We start from the raw sequence: 24,282 nt of genomic DNA, 5'->3' as shown, positions 1-24,282 counted from the left end.
GAGCAAGATGAAACGTCAGGAGTTTAAGCGGATCAAGCGCAAGGATAGCGCGGCGAGGTTCGATGACAAGACTCGACGTTTGAAATCCGTGAAATGAGTCAGTGGAAAAGCGAGGAGACGATTGGAATTTCGACGAGAATGACGATTATGTGTATAAGGGGAAAAGAATTCCTGTAATCGGGCCGATACGAGACAGCTGATTAATATTAATGCTCGGAGAGATTTAACGTTTGGTTTGTAGGAATGTTGGATTTCGTGTCGATAACGGCGGAGGGGGGTAAAGGGTAATTGAATAATTGTAATGGGAAGGAGGTAGTAATTGAGAATAATGGAGCGTGTAAGAGGTGTTTAGGTTGTGTAAGGTGCAGGTTCTCTTCTGATCGGTAGGCAGGCGAGCAGGGCAAGTAGGCGATGCACGCAGGTGGGAGAAAGGGAAAGGTATAAGGTATTATATAGTGTGTACTGCACTATATATGTATATATATATATATATATATAGGGACGCGGGCGCGCGCGCGCTGCAGGATGACCACCGGGTGCATTTATCGTGATCCTTGGCACTCCGCGAGCACAAGGCAAGCAAGGAAGGATAGTAGGCCCGGTTGCACAGGCCAATGGAGAGGGGTTGGCTGGCTGTTGGCTGCGGCTCCAGCGGCTCTCGGTCAGAGAGGAGCTTCGGCTGAGCTCGGGAGAGTTCGGTCGCGAGCAGCGCGCGCCTCGTGTCTCGCGGAACGCGTCTCGCTCACGTCTCTCTCAGTGATTACCGTGCAGCCAACGGGAACTTAGCTCGGTTCCCCTCATATACTTGGTCTTTTAAAGTTTGCCGCGCTACCACGCAACCAAAAATCTCCCCCGTCGCTCGCCTCAGCGACTCTGTCATTTTTTTTCTCGCGCAACCACGGTCCTCAGCCAGCTTTGCGGTACCGATTCTCTCACTGGATTACGCATTCTTTTGCCGAGAGAAAATCATGAAAAACTGGCCGGATGAACGATCGAGATAAGGGAAGAGAAGAGAGCCAAACGAAGTTGGCATCGCGTTTTCACAGAGTTACGAGTATACACGCGTCTTCCGGATGCGGCAAAAAGTTCCGCGTGCGTTTACCGGAGGAAGCACACCGATGGCGTAGATGGAAGTAATTTCGGCGTCGATCAAAGGATCTCGAGGAATCTCGCCGATCGCGACAGCTTTGGAATTTGATTGCTCCCTTTTTTTTAACCCCCCTCCCTGTACACTTTTACCATTTCAAGAGTTCCGCTAGATTCGTCACGGAGCTGCATTACGATCTCGGCTCGATGCTGAGGAAATTTCGTTGATCCGGATCGAGGAATCTGCCGGCGTTCTCCGAGCGATCCTGCATGCAGTATCGGTGCTCGTGGGAGTCTCTCCGAGATGCAAGAATAAGGGTAAAGCGAGGGCTCGGGGAGAATGGACTTGGCGAGTCTTTAGAGGTTCTTTTTTTATGGCGGGGAGAGTCGTAACGGGAGGAAAGAGTCGCGAGTGATTTCCCTTTACACCCCCCCCCCCCCTGTGGATTGGCAAGAGGAGCGCGCGCGGAGGGGTCGAAGGAACTCGTAGATCTCGAAATTCGCTGGAACAAGCAGGATTTGCGGAAGAGCGACGCTACGTGATTCTGGAGATCACAGGACTCGCTTTGATCCCGGTGAACGCTGAGAATTTTCCTCGAGGACAGGCGGGCCGGGATCGAAAGGTAAACTGGCAAGTACGCTTGTCGAATTTTCTGGGTTGCAAAGGAGGTGGATAAGGAGGTGGATAAGGAGGAGGGGGCGGAGGAGGAGGAAGAGGAAGAGAAGGTGGAGGAAGAGGAAGATTTGGGAGGAATTTGGAAGGACGCCGGACAGGTAGTCGGGTGATTCGTCGGAGGTGCAGTGATTACGGAAGACGGGAACGACGTTCCCGGATGACGCAGTGGTAATATCGCGCTGTCTCCGGGGATAATGGATTATCCGAGCGGCGGCGTGGCTAGGGACAATAGTACCGCTGCCTTCGCTAAGGAGACCTAATGCGAGATTCTGCTACACCACCACCATCATCAGCTGAAGCAGTAGCAGCAGCTTCCCCGACAACCTGCAACGCTTACATTTCGTTCCGTTTCAGACGTCACCTGGCCAGATTAATATTCTCCATATAATTCACTTTTAATCGTAATTACTCCTTATCAAGCCCTTAACGAGCAACCTTTTACCCAACTTGGTCCGACTCGATACAAACTTCTCTACCTTCTTGCAAACTGCACTCGCTACTACTATAGCCTTTTCTTTCTCGCTCTCCCTCGCCAACGGCAGCAGAATTCTCCATCTATAATCACCAGCCATCGTCCTGTAATTGCGCACAACTTTAATACCCGTGGGAATACCGCGTGCAAAATTCGACCATCCTGTGCTGTGAAGTGCCGAGCATTGAATTTATATTCTCGATAATAATTAAACCGTATCTCTCTGTGAGTGTGCCTAGTTGCCTACCCGCGTCTACCTGTCTGCTTGCCTGCCTGCTTCCTCGTCACCTGTGTTTTTCCCGTGTTTACCGTGCTGTTTTATCCCGATTTGATATATCGAACGATACGTACCAACGAGAATACCCTTAAGGACTCGTGTCGCGCAATTTTCAAGGATTTCAAATCGCAATACATCTGATTGACAGCTCTTGGAATATACGAGTTACCTGTCAAGCCTCGTACCCTTCTACCAACAAGATTTTGGATATCTCGCAAGGTACTTCGATCACGACAAATATATTTCTATATCAAATTTCTTTCTTTTTTTTTTTTTCTCTCCCTCTATTCATATCAACTGTACGAAGGAGAACGAACGTATTGCCGAAGTCTCCTAAATATACAATCCCTTCGAGATGAATATTGTTGGCGAAAGGAAAGAAATTTTAAGAGTATGTTTGGAATTTAACGAGCGAACGAGAGAGTGCGATTTGTTGGATGGAAAGAATAAGTGATATGACGCGCGCGAGCTTGTTGTAAAAGGAAGGCTTTGTATTGGAGCAGCGCGCGACCGGGTCAATCTAGATTAAGAATCATCGGCTTTAGCGAGAAAACTGGGTAGAATAAAAAATGGTCTGGCAGCTGTCGCTGATGTCGCTTTGTATTCGGATTGCATTGGAGTCAGGCACGCTGAGCCCTTGACAGAAAATTACTCGAAGACGTCGGAGAAGCTGCACTCGTAACAAAGGACTTTTCAGGCTGGATTTTCGCAGTTACCGCATTGTTAATGCAGCGAATCAACGCTTTTCTCGCGCGTCACCGTGCAAACTTCGCGCTCTCTCTCTCTCTCTCTCCCTCCCTCCCTCAAAATTACACCATTTATATTTATTAAGAACCTCGCTATAGCTACTTTTGTTAATACCACTCGGAAGTCTCTTCATTATTTACGTCTCGCAAGAGAGAGAGAGAGAGAGAGAGAGAGAGAGAGAGAGAGAGAGAAGTTTCAAATAGCGCAAAGATTGTTTCCCGCTTCGTTTCTTTCAATTTTTTCCTCATGAATTTATCCGATAATTCGTAGCTTTGCGTTTCTCAAAGTTTGCAAATCGCCGTCGTCGCCGGGCGTCCCACTTTTGCCCTCGAGTGATGGCTGCTGTTTTTAGTGTGACAGTCACGCGATACAAGCCGATGCCAGGCGCTGATCTTATTAGAGAGAGAGAGAGAGAGAGAGAGAGAGAGAGAGAGAACTGAAATTTTCTTCTCGCCAGCCGACACGAATTTGAGAAAGACACGTACGTATGGAACCACAAAAGAGCTAAAGCGTAGAACCAGTTTAACACGGGATGCATTCACACGCGAGCCAGCGAGCCAACGCTCTTCCATCAGGGTTGGGATATAATATCGACTACGATTATTGGCTAAGGGTTCCAAATTAGACACTTGTCACTGGTTAGCCATCTCGTTTCGTTTCATCGGCATTTCTAGAAAGCTACGAAGATTGCCTCGAATATTATTTCCACAAGACAAAAGAAAAAATTGCCTGTATATAAATATATAGAGCTGCAGTGCTAAGTGGCCTGTGTATTATTCCTGAAGAATAAAGCATTGGACCAATTTTCCAAGCTATCCTATTCCGAATTTCGATACGAGCTTCGCAATGCGAATAAATTCATCCCTGAAATTTAATACCTTCGCGATTCGTTCAATAAAATAGATCGGCGAGAATTCCCGTGTAATTTTCTTGCTCCGTCCTGTACATAGTACAAGTATATAAGGCAAAAATTATTTGCAACGGGAGCCAAGACAAAAGAATATTTCCAGACTCTGTTAAGCCGGTAGCATTACGTCCGCCGACTCTTAAGTTACACATAATAGGAATTGCGAGGATTATTTCTGACCGCCAGCCGGAAGAGTCTCGCTTGAATATAAAGATATACGTATATATATATCTCTCTTTCCATTCCATTCACAATTAAAAATCCACAAAGACTGTGCTCTGATAAATCATATAGTAAAAAGCGACGTATTACTCGATGTTTTTATCCGAAACAAACGAATCGACTGCGTTGGGGATCGTGGCTCTAACTGGGTTGGGACAGAAATCAATTGCTATACTACGGTAGCACTATATATATATATATATATATGTAGTAGCACTGCGATCCGTGGTTGGCTTCAAACTGGATGGATCTCAAGGGCATTTTTTGCAGGATTCCCTCGAGGAGCACGCGTACGGCGGCCAGGAAGTTTGTGGCCCGTGAATGGAATTGGATTAATGGTGAATTGGATTGAAAATGAAATTTTCGATAATTCGAGACTGATTGGTCGAATTGAGATGTGCGAGAGATAGAGCGGAGAAAAGGGTTTTTAGGGCCTAGAGACGCGCTGCTAATGGATGAATTGATCCGTTGGGTAGGCAGCTGCAGATATATAGGGAGAGGGGGAGGATGCGGAGCATTCCGTGTTCAATTGGAAAACAAGTGAGCTGGCACTCAAGGGCACTTTGCGGAAGGTCCTTGCGGTGCTCGCCTTCCGGAAGGGTCCTGTCGATGAGAGCTCGAGAATCCCCTGTTCGATGATTCGCACATTTTCACCGAAATCGAATGAAACGCCTCGCTTTCGCAGGCCGCAAAGTGTTGGCATCCTCGACAAAATACCGTGCATTCTTAGGTTTTATCCTACCGGAGGATATTCCACTTCCAATCGGGGTGCCATAATGTCTGGAATGTAATTGACTACTAAGCCTGACATTCCCATGTAAATGCATCGACGCCTGCACGCGTGAAACTATTTGGCCCAGCGTAAAATCTGGATTGAGCTTTAACGACTTCCCATCCGTCCTTCCTACCTGAACCAAACCTTATCCTAAATTCGTGGAATTATCAATTTTCTTTCATCCCTTATCAAGCGCATCCGCCAAATTTTCATTCTCTTCGTCCACGCATTCAATCGTTTTCTCTTCCAAGTGCTTCGTCTATTGCTTTAATATATATATATATATATATATAGGTGCAAAAATTGCAAAACTATACACGTGCGGTCGCATGCTTTACGAAGTTATCGAAGCGAAACGTTGTCCGCTATATCGTGCTAAAACTGGGAACATTCGTAATTTGCATGGCAGCTTCTATTATCATCGATTCGTTGTACGTATCGGTCATTATGTAGTTGGAGCAAAACACATAGTATAATTACGATTCTGTACTATCGGTAATAATCGAGAGCGGACTTAATGAATTAATTTACTTAGAACGTTTGACTATTAGAATAAACGTTACTGCACTTTGGGTAACTGATTCTCTTCAAAACAAAAGTCGTGTTTAAGATGATTGACGTTTTATTGTATGAGCAAATAATGCATGTATTAATGATAATTGGAAAATTGTTTGATCAAAACTGCTAGTATTATACAATGTTTTATTAACGATATTAAGACCAGTAACAGGTGCAAGACGAATTTCTTCGTTTTCGTTCGATTTATTTGAATGTGTCTTTGATTTATGATTAGATTTATTGCAAGAAATTCGGTGCTGTTCCATGTCTGACATAAAGTAACTCGATGGCTAAAGGAAATCAGCCTTCTCTGCTGCCAGAGAAGTAAGACCCTTTAAAACATTTGTCTTTCTCGTCGAACGAATCAATTTCCCCGAGTGTACACGAAAGGAAACACCACCACCACAATAATAATAATAATAATAAGAGGCTTCGTTCGATCGAACATCATGGAGATTTCGTGCAATTATCGTTGGAAGCAAGAAACTCTTGAAATTTTTTCTTTCATGTTGTGTATACATCCTACAGTAACATTAACGCTTGTAATTATTATTACACAGTACTTTTCCGGGAGAGACGCCAGAAGCTAAGAAAGTTTTCAATAAATATAAGAGGAGAGAGAAGTATAAAACTTAAGTCAGATAAACTAACGGCGAGGAAGATTTAATTTATTCCAGCTAAAGCGTATTCTTGAAAATGGATGAAATGTAATATTACAATGTAATACGATGGCGAACGGTGGCTTGGCAGAAAGCGATACATCTACAGGGGGATGACGTGGATGGTGTTGGTGGGCATAACGGTGTGCACTCATACTTATATGCAAAGGGAGTGGTGCGCGCGCGCTATGGTGCTCAACTGCATCGCTGCAAGTTATCGTACAAAGTAAATACGAAGTTTGCACCATCATCTAGGGGAAAAGCAAGTAAGACGGTGCCGGGACGCCTAAGTACGCGTCGACTTCCAGTAATGAGTTGCTGCACTGACGAGATTCTCGGCTAAAGGCGGTCAGGGCTGCAAAATTTTTCAAACTTTTTCAAGCTTACCGGAATCGAGTTGTTCGCGTCAGCCTTAAGCATGTTTAAACTGTATTTCAACGCTCTCCTCAATCTTCCGTTTTCATTTCGGAATTAAGATTCCTCTCGCTAAACTTATTTATTAATCGAGATGAAGGGATATTGAAATGAATTTTGCCAGAAAACAAGTAGCGTAAAAAATAACAAATGGGACGACGACATCAGGTGTGATTTTAATTTGCGACAGTCTCTCAAATGGATTGGTTAACGCTATACTGCACGCAGGTATATACCTCGCCTGCCTATTTTATACATCTCATGTACCCTGTGCTACGTGTACGTGAGAATGTAAGCTAATGCAAATAGTGTGTTATATCTAAGTAATTGACAAATGTATGCTGTTAAACTCGTACGTACGCACGCTTTTCTGTCATCAGGCTGTATTGATTCAGCCAGTTGCCAAATTAAGTTATGGCCAACCAAAATGAAATAGATCAATATCAATGTCTCGCATTCGCGTACGAAACTTGGTATTTTCCAACCAGCCACTGGTGTATGTATTACTATGTTTCACTGACACAGAAAGACTTTCTCCAAGCACACCGGCCTTTTCACTAAAATTGATGCGCGAACCTTCTTCATGCAGCACATTTCACGCAGACTCGTAGAACGATGCAATCTATTCATTCCCTGCAGTTCTCTTCCAATTAAAGGATACTCTTCGTTTTCTGGATTGACATTGCTTTGGTATACGTGTCGGATACTTTGCGTTTTAATGAACCAGTAGCTTTTCATGCGCTTCTGTAGTCAGATATATTTACATCCTGCTGAACTCTATATATACATGAGTACCGATAATATAATCATTTCTTGAAGATGAATATTTTCCCACGAAGCATATTTGAATAATAATGGAAAGCTTAATTTTGTCAGAATTTGACAAGCCAAAAATTAATTTATTAATAATTATTTAAAGTCTTTAAAGTTTGTACGAAAATATTCTCGAGTATTTAATTTTTTCGGAAAAACCGGATGTGAACTATTGGTGCAGATGTGCAGGGTGTAACAGAGGAGCGAATGGGATTCTGGTGGTTCGTGCATGTGATCCCGAGTATCAACCAGAATTAAGCATCTAATTCAAAAAACAATTGCGGGCAGTGTTTAATGTTTACGGAATACCGACTAATTAATACGCGCGAAGTACTCGACAATGGGAACCGAAGTAAGTACTGGAGGAGGAGCTTCCTTGAACAAGCAGAAGCCCGGATCTTTTCCAAGAAAACTGGCGATTCGTTATAATGAAATGTGTGAAAGGTGTGCTGAATGAAAATGGTTTATTATTGCATCGACTTTGAACAAAAGGTTAGTCGAGAGAAATTCCTTCCATTGACATCTTGCATAAGCCATTAAAACGTATAGCTTAGCGCGAGGGAAACAAATTTTACACAGAGAGTCGATGATTAATGCGAAAACACAAAAGTTAAATTTATATGAAATAGCAATTAACACACGAATGGATGAACTTTAATCTGATTTGCTCCGGGTCAAAGCTTACGTTAAAAAAGCGAACTTATTCGAAATACGATATATGCATATATGACGGGGCATTAAAAAAGTTGGACGCGGAGCAAATACGCATAATTTAGGTATGAAGCGAAGTTCATAGGAGAAATTTAACGGAGGATTGAAATGAAATTTCAGATTCAGCGTGGAGTTTGGGGAGCCGTGAGACGAGCACAGTCATCCCTGTTCGTTCTCGAGTAATCAGGAGACCGCGAAACAGCCACACTTTTTATCCCGCTATTTGCCGATCTCTCAACGGGAACAACGATTGTGCTTGGAGGTGCCGGAGGGAGAAAGATACTAGACGAGACGAGACGAGACGAGTAGAACTCCCTTGCGCGTTACTACACAGTGAGAGAGGGAGAGGGAGAGAGGAATTGCAGGGATCCGACAAAAGTGCTGTGCCTGGCTGCAACGACGCGAGATCCTCGTGAAAGTAGTGGAAAAGAGAGTGGGAGAGATAGAGAAATAGCCGGTATAGCACCCCCAACAATCGACGGATGAGAATTTGAGTCGCGGAAAGTGGTTTCGACAGAGTTGACTGCTGAGGGACAAAAGTTGGAGGGCGAAAAAGCAGAGAGGGAGAGAGAGAGAGAGAGAGAGAGAGAGAGAGAGAGGAAGGAGTGGGGATTGAACGAAACGATAGAGGAGAGAAAAGGGACTAAGGGAGAAATAAAATAAGAGTATAAGAGTGTGAATAGAATCCCTCGTGCTCGCTGTCTCTCCGAGAGAAACTGAGACGACGCCTGATACTTTTCCGTCGGGAAGACGTGACGTGACGTGACGTGACGTGACGTGACGCGAAGCCGAGTTAAGTGACGTGACACGACACGACACGACACGATAGAACGTGGTGTCGACGCCGAGATGCCCCAGGCTGAAATGGACGCCTCCTCTCTACGCGTGTTCGTCGCCAGCACGACGCTTCTTATGCTTGGCGCCGCCACCCTCGCATCTGCCAGAATCACCAATGAGGAAATAGGTGAGTCACTCCTTTACTTTTTATAACTCCTTATTATTCCTACTTTTTATCGCGCCTCCAAATTTAATAAGAGACTCTTCGAATCTTATTTTCACTTTTCTCCCCAGCTTTCGCTCATTTTCCCTTAATTCAAACCAACACCACCGCGCTTTGGATTTCCGGTCTTAATTGACGCGAAAGAAACTGACCGAAAAGCGAGAGTGTCAACGTGGAGAAATCAAAAGCTTTTGGTGGTTGAGTGAAAAGTGAATTTAATATAGGCTCAAAGCTTTGGCGTTTGCACGACGTCGGAGAGTCGTAGTTGCATGGGCGCCTCTGTTGGAACGATTAAGCGTCCGGGAGAGTGTGCACGTGCGGCTATTTTATTTAACGTGTGTTCTACTTGGAACGGAAGTAATTTACGATCCCAAACGCGCAAAGGATTCACTTGATATGGCACAAGAGGCTTTTCTCAGTGGCTGCAAGAGCTTCGGATTCAGGGAGCAAAGGGACGTCATTCAGATCCGCAACTATATATACGTATGACTTTCCGGGAGAGGGGGGAGGAGATGGACGTAAAAATCAACATATATGCATCGAAAAGGCTGATCCGCCCACGCACGACCAATGAAACAATATTTAAATTTGCCATTGGCGCACGAAATATATCGCTTTGTACTCTTTTTTCTCACTTTATTCTACAAGGTTATTAAAAGAGCTTAATCCTCGCGCTTTAAGCTGGTTCATCGAAGAAGTACAAATGGTTGGTCGAACTTACGAATACCCGTAAAGATTCTTTGTATTAGTTTCGGACCAAGGGTTTTCCGAGCTTGGCTACGTACGCGTGCATGAGAGTTATAGCCGGGTCCTTTGAGGAGAACGGGTCAAAGGAAGCCTTGTGATCGTAATCTTTTAATTGGGTAAAAAGGCTCGCGATCGCGTTACTATTATAACATCAAAGTTTCTAGCTATCTGAGGTATTATAGTCACAAATTTCATTACCCCGGCGCAACTCTCTTCTCCTTTCTATCGTACGCGTCTATATATAGCCGATGTGAAATGTATGTCGCGAAATATGACGAAAAATGTCTTCTCAAACTTTTCTTCCCTCGATCGAGTATTCCAGGGGAACTGCTCCGGAAGTATAACTGATCGAGCCTCCGCTCTGAAAGGTATTCTTTACGCAACCGTGAACCGTTGATTCGCGCAACTTTTTTATTTACCGCTCAAACTGGTATTATTCTCCTATGATAACGCTGCATTTTACTCATTGAAAGGAAAACCTGTCGTCCAGGCGGATTAAGAATTCAGCTAAACGGTCCATTATTCGACGTTTCTCAACTATATATAAGCTCCGGATCCATCGAACGAACCAACGATTATCCTCGCAGGCCAGTGTAAAAGAAGGATATTATTTCCTCGTGGCACTGGCAGAATGAATCGCGAACTCGTATTTTTCTGATGGACGCGAATGGGAGTTTCGTTGGAGAAAGAAAAATCTGACATTTAAAAAACTTGATTAAAGGAATGACTAGTGGTAAACGCGCACACTTCGAATACACGCTTCGCTATATATATTGCAGCTGAGGCTTATCTCCTTTTCTTTATCTCTCCTTCTCTGACTGGCCATTAAAAACATTCCCCCGCGATACTCGTGGAATTCACCCCGGGCTCCATGTTGGGCAATAAAGCTTTTTCTTCAAAGCTATTTAACATAAGTACTTTTAAAGAAACAACGTTCGTTTCTCGCTTGAAAAAAATCAACAAATGTCACATTCACCTCGTTGCGCTTTACTGGTAAAAAGACACAAAAAGGAGGACTGTTCTTTGTGGCAGTGCTATATATATATATATATATATATATATATATATATATAGAGAGAGAGAGAGAGAGACGAACGAAGCTTAAATTATAACCAAAGTATGGAAAGCATTTTTGAGCATCTCCAGGGTAATAAAGAGTGACAGGCGAATGGACTATAGGATGTGCGAAAATGTTAATGAGTTGGTGAAATGCAAGGGGGATTGGAGTATTTGCTCGGTGAGGAGATTGAGATTGAGAGAGCTTGGACATTGGGAAGGAATGAGCGTTAGGGAGGAGCCTGGAGCAATCTTGAAAGAATGGAAGGTTTGTTGGCGTTGGCGAAATGGCATTGGCGCGTAAAGGAGAATTAAACTGTTATCGCGTGTCTTCTCTCTTGCATCTGGCCAATGTTTCTCGGCTGATTGGGCTCGCTTGCGGGCTCAGCCATCAAGCCGGAGAAAACTCATATTTTGCGCCATCCGCTTTACCAACGAAACGAAGAACGTTATTTTCACTACATACGTTAGAGCTTATCTAGCGTAAGAGAATTTTCCGCTTGATCGAGCTGAGTGCACAGAGCACGCACTTTAAAAAGCCACTTTAAGGAGAGAGACTCGGTGAGAACGCGAGCTCGACGCAATCCGTTCGCGTTGCTCCTTTAAAAAACCTCGGGAGAAACGCTTTTTTCTCTTTCCTCCTCCTCCCATCTTATCTTTCCTCTTCACTCGGTTTTACCCTCTCTTTGCATCAATCCAACCTCCTTTTTTATCCACTTTTTTTTCATTTCATTATAAGTGCAATCTATTTTTCTTTTACATACCTCCCTCAGGCAGGTACTCGAGACTCCCGTTGATCTTTTTAAATTGTCACACAACGCGCGCAACGTAGTTAAAAATAAATATATACATAGCGTATATACACTCCACGCTCCTTTCTTATTATTTTCAATTAACGAATCGTCCGAATGCAACGGTGCTTTGATCTTGAGCGCTTTTTAAATGAATTTCGAGCCAGCGTCAAAGACTTTGGTTTCCTCTCAAATAGTATATATATATATATATATATATATATATTAGAGCCAAGCGAAAATTTATATAGGCTCGCCTGATGGGCTACAAGGCAAAGGGATTAAATGCACTTTGCATTTTAAATGAAGGAATAATTTATTAGTAGAGTTAAGGCTATTCAATTGTATTTTTACTTTCCGCAGGGGCTTACTTGAGGTGAGAAAGTTTTCCACCTGATCACCGGCCGAGTGTACCGAACACGCACTTTAAAGAGAGCTTGACACAATCCGCTTGGGTGAAAAACGGTGAAAATTGTGAAAAACGTCCTTCGTTACTCCTCTGATCGTCCGATCGCTTCCATCCCAACCTCACCTTTTTTTTCTTTTCGCTTTATCACAGCTATTTCTATATCCGATATGGTGCACATTGCTCTTTTAAATCTCACGACACTTATCAATACTACACCAGTAGTAGCAGCAGTAGCAGCAGCCTATTAGGAGCTTTCAATGCTCTTCGTGTGTATACTCTTACAGTCTATTCAATGCTACGTGTCCCAACATATATTTACCCAATTTAAGCGATAGCTCATTGAAGTTTACTCGACCGATTCGACCTCTCGTTGCTGCTTTAATCAATCATTTATGAAAGTACGTATGAATCCAGTGGACATCCAAGCATCAATTAAATTCAAGATATTCTCCACTGCAGTACCGCGAGTGGATCTTTGCAGGATCGTTTAATTCGAGTGGCCATTTTTTATTCACCAGTTATCTTGTCATGTATACATACACATATACATATAGGTGTATGTAGCGAGGTAGCATATACGTAGCACGTACATCCTAACTGGAGATTTTCTACCATGGGGCAAAGGGGAAAGTTTGCCGATGCACTGTTTGCCAACAGAAGCTGTTATCCTTAATCACGTTTGGCTCGATAGATTTGCGTTTTGGGCCGCGAGCGGAATATAATTAGTTTTCAGAAGCCCTTCGGAGGAAAGCTTTCCTCCTTTCAGCTATATAAGCTGCGGATCCTTTAAAAAGCCAGAAAGCAAACCTTTCGCGCTCGCTTGTTCATCTCAGCCGAGCATCCTCTGTAAACTCAATTTGATTCACTCAACATATCGTTACGTATACCATAGACTTACCACGAGGCGAGCCACGCTACGCGGTGGCTCGGCGCGCTGCTAAGAGGACGAAACTTATGGCTCGTTCTATACCATAAGAATAAAAAGTCTATTACACTGCGCTCATCCGGATTTGGCGCGCTGGATTAATTGGTCGAGTGTGCAGGTGCGAGTTGGCATGGTAACCAAGCTGATAAATTAATAAAAGCGAGCTAGTAGACTATACGAATTTGCTGATACAGCAGCGACTAGGAGAGTAGCAGTAGTAGTAGTACTATATATATATTTATATATATATATATATAGTAGAGAGTAGTAGAGAAAATTAGGAAGTTTGCTAAATGCATTAGCATTGAGTAAAGGTCGAATTGATTAAATTGGTTATAGCATTGAAGCAACGGTGATAGAATTTACCAATTAAATGTCCCTTTCGGAGAAAGAAACGCTTGGTTTTCTCTTTATGTAGCGATAGTGCGGTGTTGGTGTTAGGGTGTTGGTGGTGCTGCCGGTGGTGGGTGATCGTAACGAGGGAGCAGGATCTCGTTAGAGGCGAAGGGGGTCAGTGCACATCGCAATTAGTCGAGGCTCGCGGTAACAATGGAGTGCGTTTATTGGATTCCTCCGGGCGCGGAAAGATTTCCTGCGCGGAGAGTTACCTGACTCTGAAAAAAGACAACGCGACGTTCGCCGCACACGATATACCATAGATATATATATATATAAGAGTGCAATTCAAGCGCTGCTGGCGGTATTGAAAAGTGAGGAATGCAGCTCGCCCACTCCCGATACAAAATGTCTAACGGTGGCTACAGGGAAATCAATGCTCTTCCAGCCAAGTTTTCCTCTACGTCTATAGATACCTATATACTATATATATATATATATATATATATAAAGATATTTGTTCGATACATGTCGTCGTTAGAGACAAAGCTTTCTCTTTGCAGAACTGTGGCTGGGATGAAATCACCCCCCCCCCCATTTTATCCACCCCATCTGACATTCGAAATTTTCACTCGGACAAGAATAATCACTCGGACCAATGACATTTTTACGAGCCATCGCGTCCTTTATTCGTTCGCTTTATCTCTCCATTCCTATATATATATGTATATTAAATACGTTTAATAATGTAGGAGAGTCATTAAGCCGACGATGAGATAAATGGTAAAGAGGAGTTTAGAGTTTTAGGAATGGTTCAGGCTTTAATATTGCACACACATATATATATATATATATATATATGTATTATGATATAATGGCATGACGAACGAGGCAGAGATACATGTGAGGAAGGAAAACACGTCTTTTCATGTATTTTCAGAGCGACGACATATATAGGAATATATATCGAAGGATAGAAATCGAATGCGTTGCGTTGGTTGCGCGAAAGCAATGCTCGTCCAAGCTTAAAATACGTTCTTATCGTATATTGGAGCTGTCGCCCGACGTGCGTTTTTTCCTGTGCCTTGGTGTGCAGGTAGTGGTGCTAGTAAGCCCCCTCTGCCACTTAAACCCTGTCAGCAGAGGCTCTTCTTCAACGACCCAGCTACCACACGGAGAAACCATTGGAAAAGTCCAGTGTGTCCTCTGGCTAAAATTAATGAATAATAACGCTGCGCGCTGGTACAATTGCATTTTTCTCCAGTTTCTTTTGTCAGCCAGCTGCAATCTACCAAATTAACGCAGCAGAAATTGTCTACCCTGGACTCGGCTGGACTTTAATTATTCTGTCCTTAAATTGCGCAATTGCTGTATTTATCGTTCAAGTTGTTTTCGTGCGCGCGCAGTAAGCTTCGTATCTCTCAGCACGATATTTAATTACCTCCGCGATAGGTATTATTTAAACCGTATAGAATTTATAGTAATGATAAGGCTGTTCGTTAACTTTACGTCAGCCCGATCCTTTATGATTGTAATATAAGATTTACGATGTCACTAGATTAAATTCTTGTACACGTGAAATATTAAAGTCACATATTTTAAGGAAGAGGAATTTAGAGTTTTATCCGTATTTCAGCAATACGTACGTGCTGCTAAAAATTGTATATTTCATACAATTTTTACTGGGACAATGTTTGGCTTTGCTGGATTTTTGTTTTAAACGTGCTTTATGGCCTTTTAAAACACCGTCGGAGTATCTAAGTATAAAAATGTTTCATTCAACTTTTTTTTTTACGAGTACCGAGGTGCTCAAATATATACACAAACTCATCCGCACACACGTATACGTGTATAAAGAGGAACTAAAGAATAGAATTGTTCAGTGGTTGTTAGAGTGGTAGCGAAATACTTGCGGTATAAAGTGGTTCGCAGGGGGTGCAGCAGCTACGAAGGTATCGTAATCTTGAAACCTCAACCTCCACCAAACATTTTCACACTTTTTTCCTCGTCTCGGCAAAGCTAACAAATTGTCATTTGCAGTACAATACTCGTTTCATCCGCACAATAATCTGGCGTGCCACGAAAGTCTTACGTGAAGCATAAAACGCGAAAAACCAGACTAAATTAGCCGGCCTGTTCGTGGAATGGCCCGGAAAAACCTGCGCGTCTACGTGACTCGAGCAACGCGGAAAAAGAACTGCATTGCTATATATACACATCTGTATCTATATGTATAGCTTCAGCTTCTTAATATTCTGTTTCAAGAGCGGTTGAATTTCGCATTACCACGAGGAGAGAGAGAAAAAAAAACTACGTTTCCCTAAATACAATAATTCTCCTATAATCTTTTTAATATCCTTTCCGTCCCTTCGGCGAACGAAAGATGAAATCCTCGAAACTCTGGAAAAATCAGAAATTTTTAATAATCGGAGAACGCGGTTATATTCGGATATTGAAATGTGACGTAAGGTGAAAATCTCGTTTATATTTGGTGATTTCCGATGGCAACGAGAAATACCATTCGTTTTGAATAATTGAATACTGTAGCGTTGATAAAGTTTTAACGAATGATCCTGGAAAAATAAAATTATTTATATACTGCCTGCAGAGCCCACGAGAGAGCGTGTCCGTTTCGCGCATAATGATGAGCGCAGTTCTCCTACTCCTACCTCGCACACACTCCCTACTACATTAATTATATTATCTCATAAATCGGATAGCTAATGAACCAGTTTATATCAACCGCTACAGCAACGTCAAGTTTATTAGTACATGTGATTGTTTTGCAAATATCGATCGAATAAGACCAATTTTTCTCCAATTTTCTTTACTATATATGCTTTATATTCAGCTCTCTCTCTCTCTCTCTCTCTCTCTCTATATATATATATATATATATATAGCGTCGAGGTGGAAAACAAGAGAGCCTAAAGGTAAGTTTTTTCTATTTTCCATTTTCCGCGGCTGCAAAAATGTTCGTTCTCTTCGGAATTGTCCATGATCCCATTGAAAATTACGGCTATGCAGGAAAACAAAATGCTGACCCTCCTGAATCAAACGTCGATGCATTTCGGTATTATTACTTTCATAAGAAGCGTATAGTTGAAAATAGTATATTGTAGTCATGAATATAGCAGCAAGTGGAGTATACAAAATAGATAACAATAGGTAACGCTGGTTGTATACATATACATAGCACGATACTACTTGCATTTACAACATAGGAACATAGGAATGAATAAGATAGTGGTATACGACGCCAAGTTTCTCTATGTTTGTACTGGTTTAGCTCAACACTCGGGCACAGTCTCACTCACGGACGACCGAGCCAGCAGCCAGCAGGATTCTGACGTGCTCTGTCTCGCACCTCCTACCAACCAACCACCACCACCCTATATATATATACATACACACCCTACCTAGCCACTGCCTGCACACTGGTGCACACTGCACGCTGCCACTGTCACTCCTCCATGAAACTTTCGCAGGCTCCAACGAAAAACTCTCGGTTCCACGGCCAGTAATAAATAGTAGCTGTATTCGCCAGGAAAAAATGACCAGTGAATTTTTATTCGCTCTTGCAATCCAGCTTGCCCTGATTCATTCTCATTTATAATCTTTTCACTCAGCTTCCACTCGTGTGACAAACGATACACCGCTTTAAACAAGTATCGCGCGATGTACTCGAAGAGGCTGTAACCCGGATAATTGCCACGACTCAGTCGCGAGTATCGCGAGACGTTGAGAAACCGAAAGAATTTTTCGTTTCGTTTTTCCACTGAATTTATGCAAGTTTCAATCGTACATGAGTCCTCTCTCTAGTCACGACGTCTACGTATGTATATACACGGAATATTATTGTTATACTTCAGGCTTGAGCAGCATGAAATTTGTATACGTGAGAGACTGTGTATATGTATACAGGTATTATCACGTGAGATCCGTGTCGAATAGATTACAATTTTGAATCAAGTTTGATCTTATGCGAAGAGTAACACAGTGTGGACAGCGGTGGCTTTTGTTTCGGACGTTTTCGCTCTTCCGGCCAATGTTAGCCTTGATAAATAATAATCCAGGGCCGCATTCGCGAAACATTAGCCCGGCCAACGCGCTCGATGCAAATATACATACGCGCATACTTTATTACCCGACGAGCTTAATGCTTATAACGCGAAAATACCATTTATTTCATGGCGCACTGAACAAACGCCGCCGGGGGCATTTGTTTCATTGTCCAGCGGCGTATTTCACCCGGCACGGATTTTCTTGAAACTCCCCTTTCTCCTCCCCCCCCCCCCTCTCCACCCCAAAACATTTACCCTATCCTCGTGCTTTTTCACCTACCAGCGTATTTTTCTTTCTGATCGCGCATGCCAGCACGTTTTTCTCCATTCTCCGTCTATCGGTAAGCTCCACCGCTCTCAATATCCATGACTTGATTCGCGAAAGCTTCCAATACTCGTTATTTATCGTGTTTTTTTTCCTGTTCGTCCACTCTTATTATTACTTTTGTCTCGAAGATATCACCCGAATTGATTGGGATCGGGATAGTGGGGGTGGCTTATCAGGAGCCAAATCCTGATACGAGCTTCGTGTCGAGATCAATCGCGATACGCGAGATCCTTTTTTTTCCCCTTGTGTTCATACATGTATCGTATGTATAGGTATATATACAATATATATATATATATATATATATGTTTGGAGAGACGTTAAATCGAGTTGGACGTTTATTGGATGAATTTTGCAAGCGCGTCGATGAAGCTTTGGCTTTGCGTTGTCCCCCCGTGAGCCCCTTGTCGCATGGGAGTGTTTTGCTCGTTCCTTTAGCTTTGTCTTTCCTCGAGAGAGAGAGAGAGAGAGAGAGAGAGAGAGAGAGATGCGGAGGGAGTATCTTTGGTGCGGTTTCTGATTCAAAACACACCCCGTGCTTATAGCTAAGTATAGAGTATAGTATACTTGTTTTACCTAGGCTTTCTATGCCTGACTTTGCTTTACCTAATCTAATCCAACTTTACCTTGCTCTATCTTGTATCTTGCCTCGACGATTCTCGCCTGTACCGCACGATGCGACGCGTTATACTCTGGCACAATACAACGCTAACACGCAGCTAATTCTCCAGAAAGTGCTACCTTATCGATGTTATTATCCGTAATCTGAGTTGGCAGAAATTGTATCGTTACTCTCCTCCCCCTCCCCCCTCAAATTGCCTTTGTTTTCGGAAGATCGTAAATTGTTTAACGACCAGTCCCTCTGCTTTACATTCCGAATTCAGTTAACCTTGGACTTAAAACTAAAACTAAAACTAAAACTAAAGCTCGCAAAGGAAGAGACACACGAGGCGCGTTTAAAAGCAATCTTTAATCGGATTTGGTTCCCTCATTATAATACGTTTATTTTTTAGGTGCTCTTGTATTATTGATTGAAATAAAATATCGTTAGCCAGACGGTATACTTCCGCGGGACTGGATAGAATAAAATTTAAGCCGAGCCGAGTAACTTTTCCGCGAGAGAAAGTTAATTTAAATAAATTCATTAAGCCGCATTGATTTTAATCAGAAGTAACTGTAATTTAAAAGTAAGTTTACCGGATGCTCGTTGGTTCTTTAGCGTTTCTTGTAATGGGTCGAACAATTGGATTAGCAGTGAAAGAAACTTGGAACGAAAGTAGAATCGAATGGGAGAAAGAAAAGCAGAAGGACGGAAGGAAAATACGGTAATGAAGGCGTGATGAATTTTATAAACAATTTTTGAACTCCATTAAGAAATAATTACCAGGTAGCCGGAAGCTGTTTTTACGGTGGAATCATAAACAAGCCGATGTTTAATGTCGGCTCAAATGAGTTTGCGCGTAAAAGACGTCCGTACAGAGGCTTCGTTTGGAAAATTGCTTGGTGCATTTAAGAGTTAATCTCCGCAGTAATCTAGGAGCAACGGTGGCGGGAAACGAAAAGCGAAAAGCAGAAGGTTCCAGGAGGAAGGACCTGGTGGAGGGGGAGGGGGGGATGGGTCTAGGGGATCCTTGCTTACGATAGAAAGTGCATTTGTATGTACACATAGATTTGCCAACTTAGTCACTATTCTTGATGATATATATATATATATCTATTAAAAAAATCGCCACTCGCCATTAGAATTTATAATCAGACTTTTTTCGAATTATCGGAGTTTTCCCACGGATATCCTATGTATATATAATAGGCACTCTACCCGATCCAAAACTTTTGCTACCCAGTTTCCGCCATAACTACCTTCTTCCTTCTTTACATTTTCCCGTTTTCAAAGATAAAAACTACCGACACCCTCCACCGAGATTCCCTACAAGATTGAAATGGAATTGAAATAGACTAAAACTAATTGCAATTGGATCTTGGAAGAACAGGGCGAATACAACTATAGTTAATCTAACTTGGATTCTATTTCAATTCTCCAGGTTACCCAGAGAACCTATACCTATTCATTAGTAACTCGCTTTATTTAATTTTTCATTCGTTTACCGTACATACTTTCTCGCTGCTTTATATACGCAATTGTATACACATCGAATATACAGCTGATTTAAATTAGGACTCGCTTCGATCGAACAGCGGGAAATTAGTTGAGGTTTGGCGAGAGAATTACTGCATAGGTCGAAATATACATGTATATACTGTGCAGACACATAATAAAAGCGGAGTACAGGATGTTTTATATATTTCATTTTCGATTGTGTATCTTATATTCTATAGGCAATAATTGAATATAGAGAAGAATTTCGTGGACCCTCCTGCCTCCCCCAAACTCTTTCGAGCCCTATATACGGTACACCTTTTTATTTTTGCAACAATAACGGCGATTATTTGATTTCCCCAGTAATACCTAATAAATGCAGCAATGACTCCAATGAAAGTGTATTGGTCCGTGAAAATTAATTCAGTACCGTGACGAATCGTTAACGCATTTTGCAATAATTCGATATGCGCTCTGCGTGAGCTATTAGCTACATATATCGGCTTTATAATAGGTAGACGATGAAAGCGGATATAAATTTTCACGATGAACAAAGTGTCGCGGCCGAGACATTTAATATAATTAAAGTCTTATTTTACGATCGACGAAGCTCGAAATTCTGCGACGACGTTCACTCGTATTCGCGCGGAATTATTTTTGCTTGACAAATTTTAAACTTGTACGTCAAGGGCTTAGCTATAGTTATACACATATATATTAAATATCAAGTCGCGGTAACGCAGACTCGGACAAATATCACGAGTTCGATCCACGTCTGGTTTAATCTCGTTCCGCGCTCCGTTATTTCGAGTAGTTGCAAGACTCAAGAAGGAAGATGGAAGGGGGTCAGAATGAGCGTCGATTGGATATTGTACACCGCGCGCATTCAGCGATTGAACGCTTATTCGGATGTTCGTGTTTGCTAGAGAGAGAGAGAGAGAGAGAGAGCGCGTTTGTGGGAACTCGGAGTCCTCCATCGCAGATTTCGGGGAAGTTTGGGAGATTGAGTAAAAGAGACGACGATATACCTACGGGGAGTTAAGGAAGGAGGGGGGGGGGGGGTGGGGAAGATGATCAGTCGAGCTAGGGGATATGGCAAGATTCATGACTCGGATGGCCAAGGTGGATGGAAAGGAGGAAAGTCGAGAGAGGAAATCTGTCGAATAGCGGGAGACACGTACTTTACTTTCGATAAAAAAAGGAACCGATCGACACTTTTATCGACCGAGGGAGTGCCAATAAAAATGTCGTGTGCAATAATTAAAGAAGCCAGGGGGAGGGCTATACATATATACCTTTATATATATATATATATAGCTTGGGTCAACTGTTGCTGCAGCAGGAAGCCCGAGGGAAAGGGTACGTGCAGGGGATTTTCAGAGAGTAGGTAAGGAAAGGTGTTGGGTGGAGGTCTTTTGAGAACTCGCAAAAGGGTGAAAATCGCGTAGATGGAAGGAAGAGTTGTGGGAGGGGGTTGAGGTGATACCAGAGAGAGCTTTGCGGTTTCACTTGACAAGGCACTCGAGAGATAAAGTTTAGTCTAGCGTCGTAGTCCCCCTTGGTAGAACGTTGGCGGCTCTCGGTGGCGGAAAGTTAGCGGACACGCGACTCTTGCTCGCTGCCTCGGCTCCGTGGGCTCCGTGCCGCCCGCACTGCACACACCGTCGAGCAGCTGCGTCTCTGCGTGACGCATTTGCGAATCGCGCGGGATCGCTCATGCGTTTTCCGATGTACCGCCAGCCGTAAGCTTCTCAGGAATTATGCGATTTGCATTTAGATGTGCTCCCTCGGGCGACGCCCGCGCCCCGCACCCCCCGCCATCCTGCAACCCACCTCAAAAAGGCCCACGTAATCAGAAACGGGAGCACCTGTTTTTCGAATACCGGGACCCACAATTTATGCACATATCTATCAGAAATTTTCGCGCTCCTTCCTTACTCCTTCCCACTCTGCAAATAAGTCTCGTCTGAAATTAGATTATGCCGGGGAAGACTCTATATGCGCAGACCTCTCTCGAACTCTTCGATCAATTAATTCATCCGACGGTGGGCAACTGTGTATAAAAATGTACCGGGTGACCATGCAATTTTGGGCAATTTTATAAATTATGGTAGGGTGGATATAATATGTCGTATATAAGAAAAATGTTCTTGGATGCTGTTTTAACTATGCGTGCACTGAAAAGTTTTTGACGATTAAAAATTGCTTAGTTCGACAATTTTATTTTTGTCGGTGGAGCTATTCTCCTTATTCTTTGATACTCTGTACACGATCACGCAGGCTTAAATTTGTCCGAATGCTCGTTATTGGAGCAACAACGCGAAACCTCGAATCGAGCGATTTGTTTAATAAAAGAGCTAGATTTAGAAATTGTATAGAGAAACTTTTGTTTACCTATTCCATAATATATGCATTTGGCCATAGTTAACCCAACCACCCTATACATGACGTAGTCTACACTATCGGGATTTTCCGTGGAATTTCGGCAGGAACCACGCGAATGACCATGCAGAGTTAAAATTCATAAGCGTTGATTAGAATCTCAACTGTATATAACTTATTAAATTAGGTGCGTCATAAATTTAACGATCGGAGCATTTTAGATGCTTTCCTGAATGGTTCTCGCGAATTTTACCGTTCGAGACTCGCGTGGTCGCTGGATTACGGTGCTTAATTAATTACGACGTGATTAATTCTGTCGTTATTCTTATCGCGCAGTGCGATAATATCTATACAGTGTTGGGAGGAGAACGGCGTGTAAAGGCGTGCTGCTATATAGGAGGTCGGGGATAAAGCGGGCAACGATATACGCGCACACATATATAGCGGTGGTATAGCACATATATGTGTATAGTTATAGTGCATGGAAGTTGCACCGTGAAACGTTCTCGTGTGTTTTCGCCTTTCGTTAGAATAATGAAGTTTGCGCGTACATGTCGAATTCCAAACTACTCTAACCTTTGAAGATGTACCATCTCATTTCGAAGTCTTTGAACTCGTCTACTTAATTAATCACTCATCCCTTTATCCAACTCTCGGTATTATTATCTATTTTACTATTTATTGCAGCTCCCGTCCTTCTATATTTGACATTTACCCTCTCTCCTCAGACAAGAATGTGCAATTTTCTTCCACTGTTATGCAATATATACGATATATCCTGTGTTTATCGCCAATGACACATTCCTCGTAATCTCGACTATTTTCCATAATCGAATGTAGATTGCACGTTGTATTTTTGGTAGATTCCTTTGCAGGGGAAATAAAGATTTTCAGCGCTGAAACGCTATGTAGTATATATCGGGAGGAGAATTGATTCGGAGAACACGTACGCGTCGGGCTCCGGGGAGGAGCAGGGTGAAAATAAGAGAGGGACTGAAAATTGCTGGACAGCTTGCTCTCCATCGATCTTGAAAATGTATCACTGACTTATAAGCAAGCCGGGACGTGATATTGCAAAGGTTGTCCGACAAAATGGATTAAGCTACATCGTTGCTTTTGCGCTGGTGCAACAAGGAATGTCGCGCATAAAGCTTTCTGCCAATTTTCAAAGTCTCCCTGCGTAGTACTGCTTTTATCGAATTAAATCTGCAGTCGTGTATACTTTCTCAAAGCACCACATTTAACAAACTATTCAACTCCCCAACGTTGCTGCTGCTGCTGCTGCTGGACAGATTAAAATCAGATAATTAAATATTCTCGATAAATCTGCAATGTTTATCGGAATAATAAATATTTCTTTCGTTGCTTCCAATTGAAAAGATGCTTTACGAGCTTTGCGCATCTATATATAGCGTTTCACTTAAAGACGCCAACTCCTTTGTTGTTGCGTACGTAGTTCGATAGTTGGATCGAAACATGATTTAATCTCGGTTACAATTGGATGTGACGGGCGGACTGTATTTGCACTCCAACCTTACAATGGATTCAACCTTGGGCAATCTGGTTACTTGGAATGATTTAACGAGACACGCGCATATTAAACTCTCCTGACAAGATTTAAATACTTCCCAGTAGTGGAAGGTTAAATTCTTTGATATATATATATATATATATATATATATATAAGAATCGGGTTTACGTATAACAATATTTTCTGGATAAATGTGTGAAGATTGTAGAATTTATGCTTTAAGGATCGCGAGTGGATGAAACGGCTCTCGTATATATATCTACAAAAAGAAAAAATAGATTATTATTCGTGTGCGAGC

General features: G+C 42.6%; 1 protein-coding gene across 6 annotated transcripts in view; it reads left to right on the top strand.

Moving 5' to 3' along the window:
* The first annotated feature begins 715 nt into the window (after nt 1-715).
* Nucleotides 716-24,282, top strand: part of LOC136780134 (neural cell adhesion molecule 2-like) — a 162,516-nt gene continuing 138,949 nt past the window's right edge. For 5 of the 6 annotated variants that reach the window (XM_066738264.1, XM_066738263.1, XM_066738261.1 and 2 more), the window contains exons 1-2: nt 716-2,730; nt 8,438-9,281. In XM_066738264.1, coding sequence (XP_066594361.1) covers nt 9,167-9,281 — 115 coding nt within the window. In that variant the 5' untranslated portion in view covers nt 716-2,730; nt 8,438-9,166. The remainder of the gene's footprint in view (nt 2,731-8,437; nt 9,282-24,282) is intronic. The other variant, XM_066738260.1, reaches the window with a different exon arrangement.

Source organism: Prorops nasuta, unplaced genomic scaffold (assembly GCF_024137725.1).
Source record: "Prorops nasuta isolate Cenicafe-Biocafe unplaced genomic scaffold, Cenicafe_Pnas_1.2 PNAS00018, whole genome shotgun sequence".
NCBI lineage: Eukaryota > Metazoa > Arthropoda > Insecta > Hymenoptera > Bethylidae > Prorops > Prorops nasuta.
This window is presented reverse-complemented; position numbering and strand designations above follow the sequence as displayed.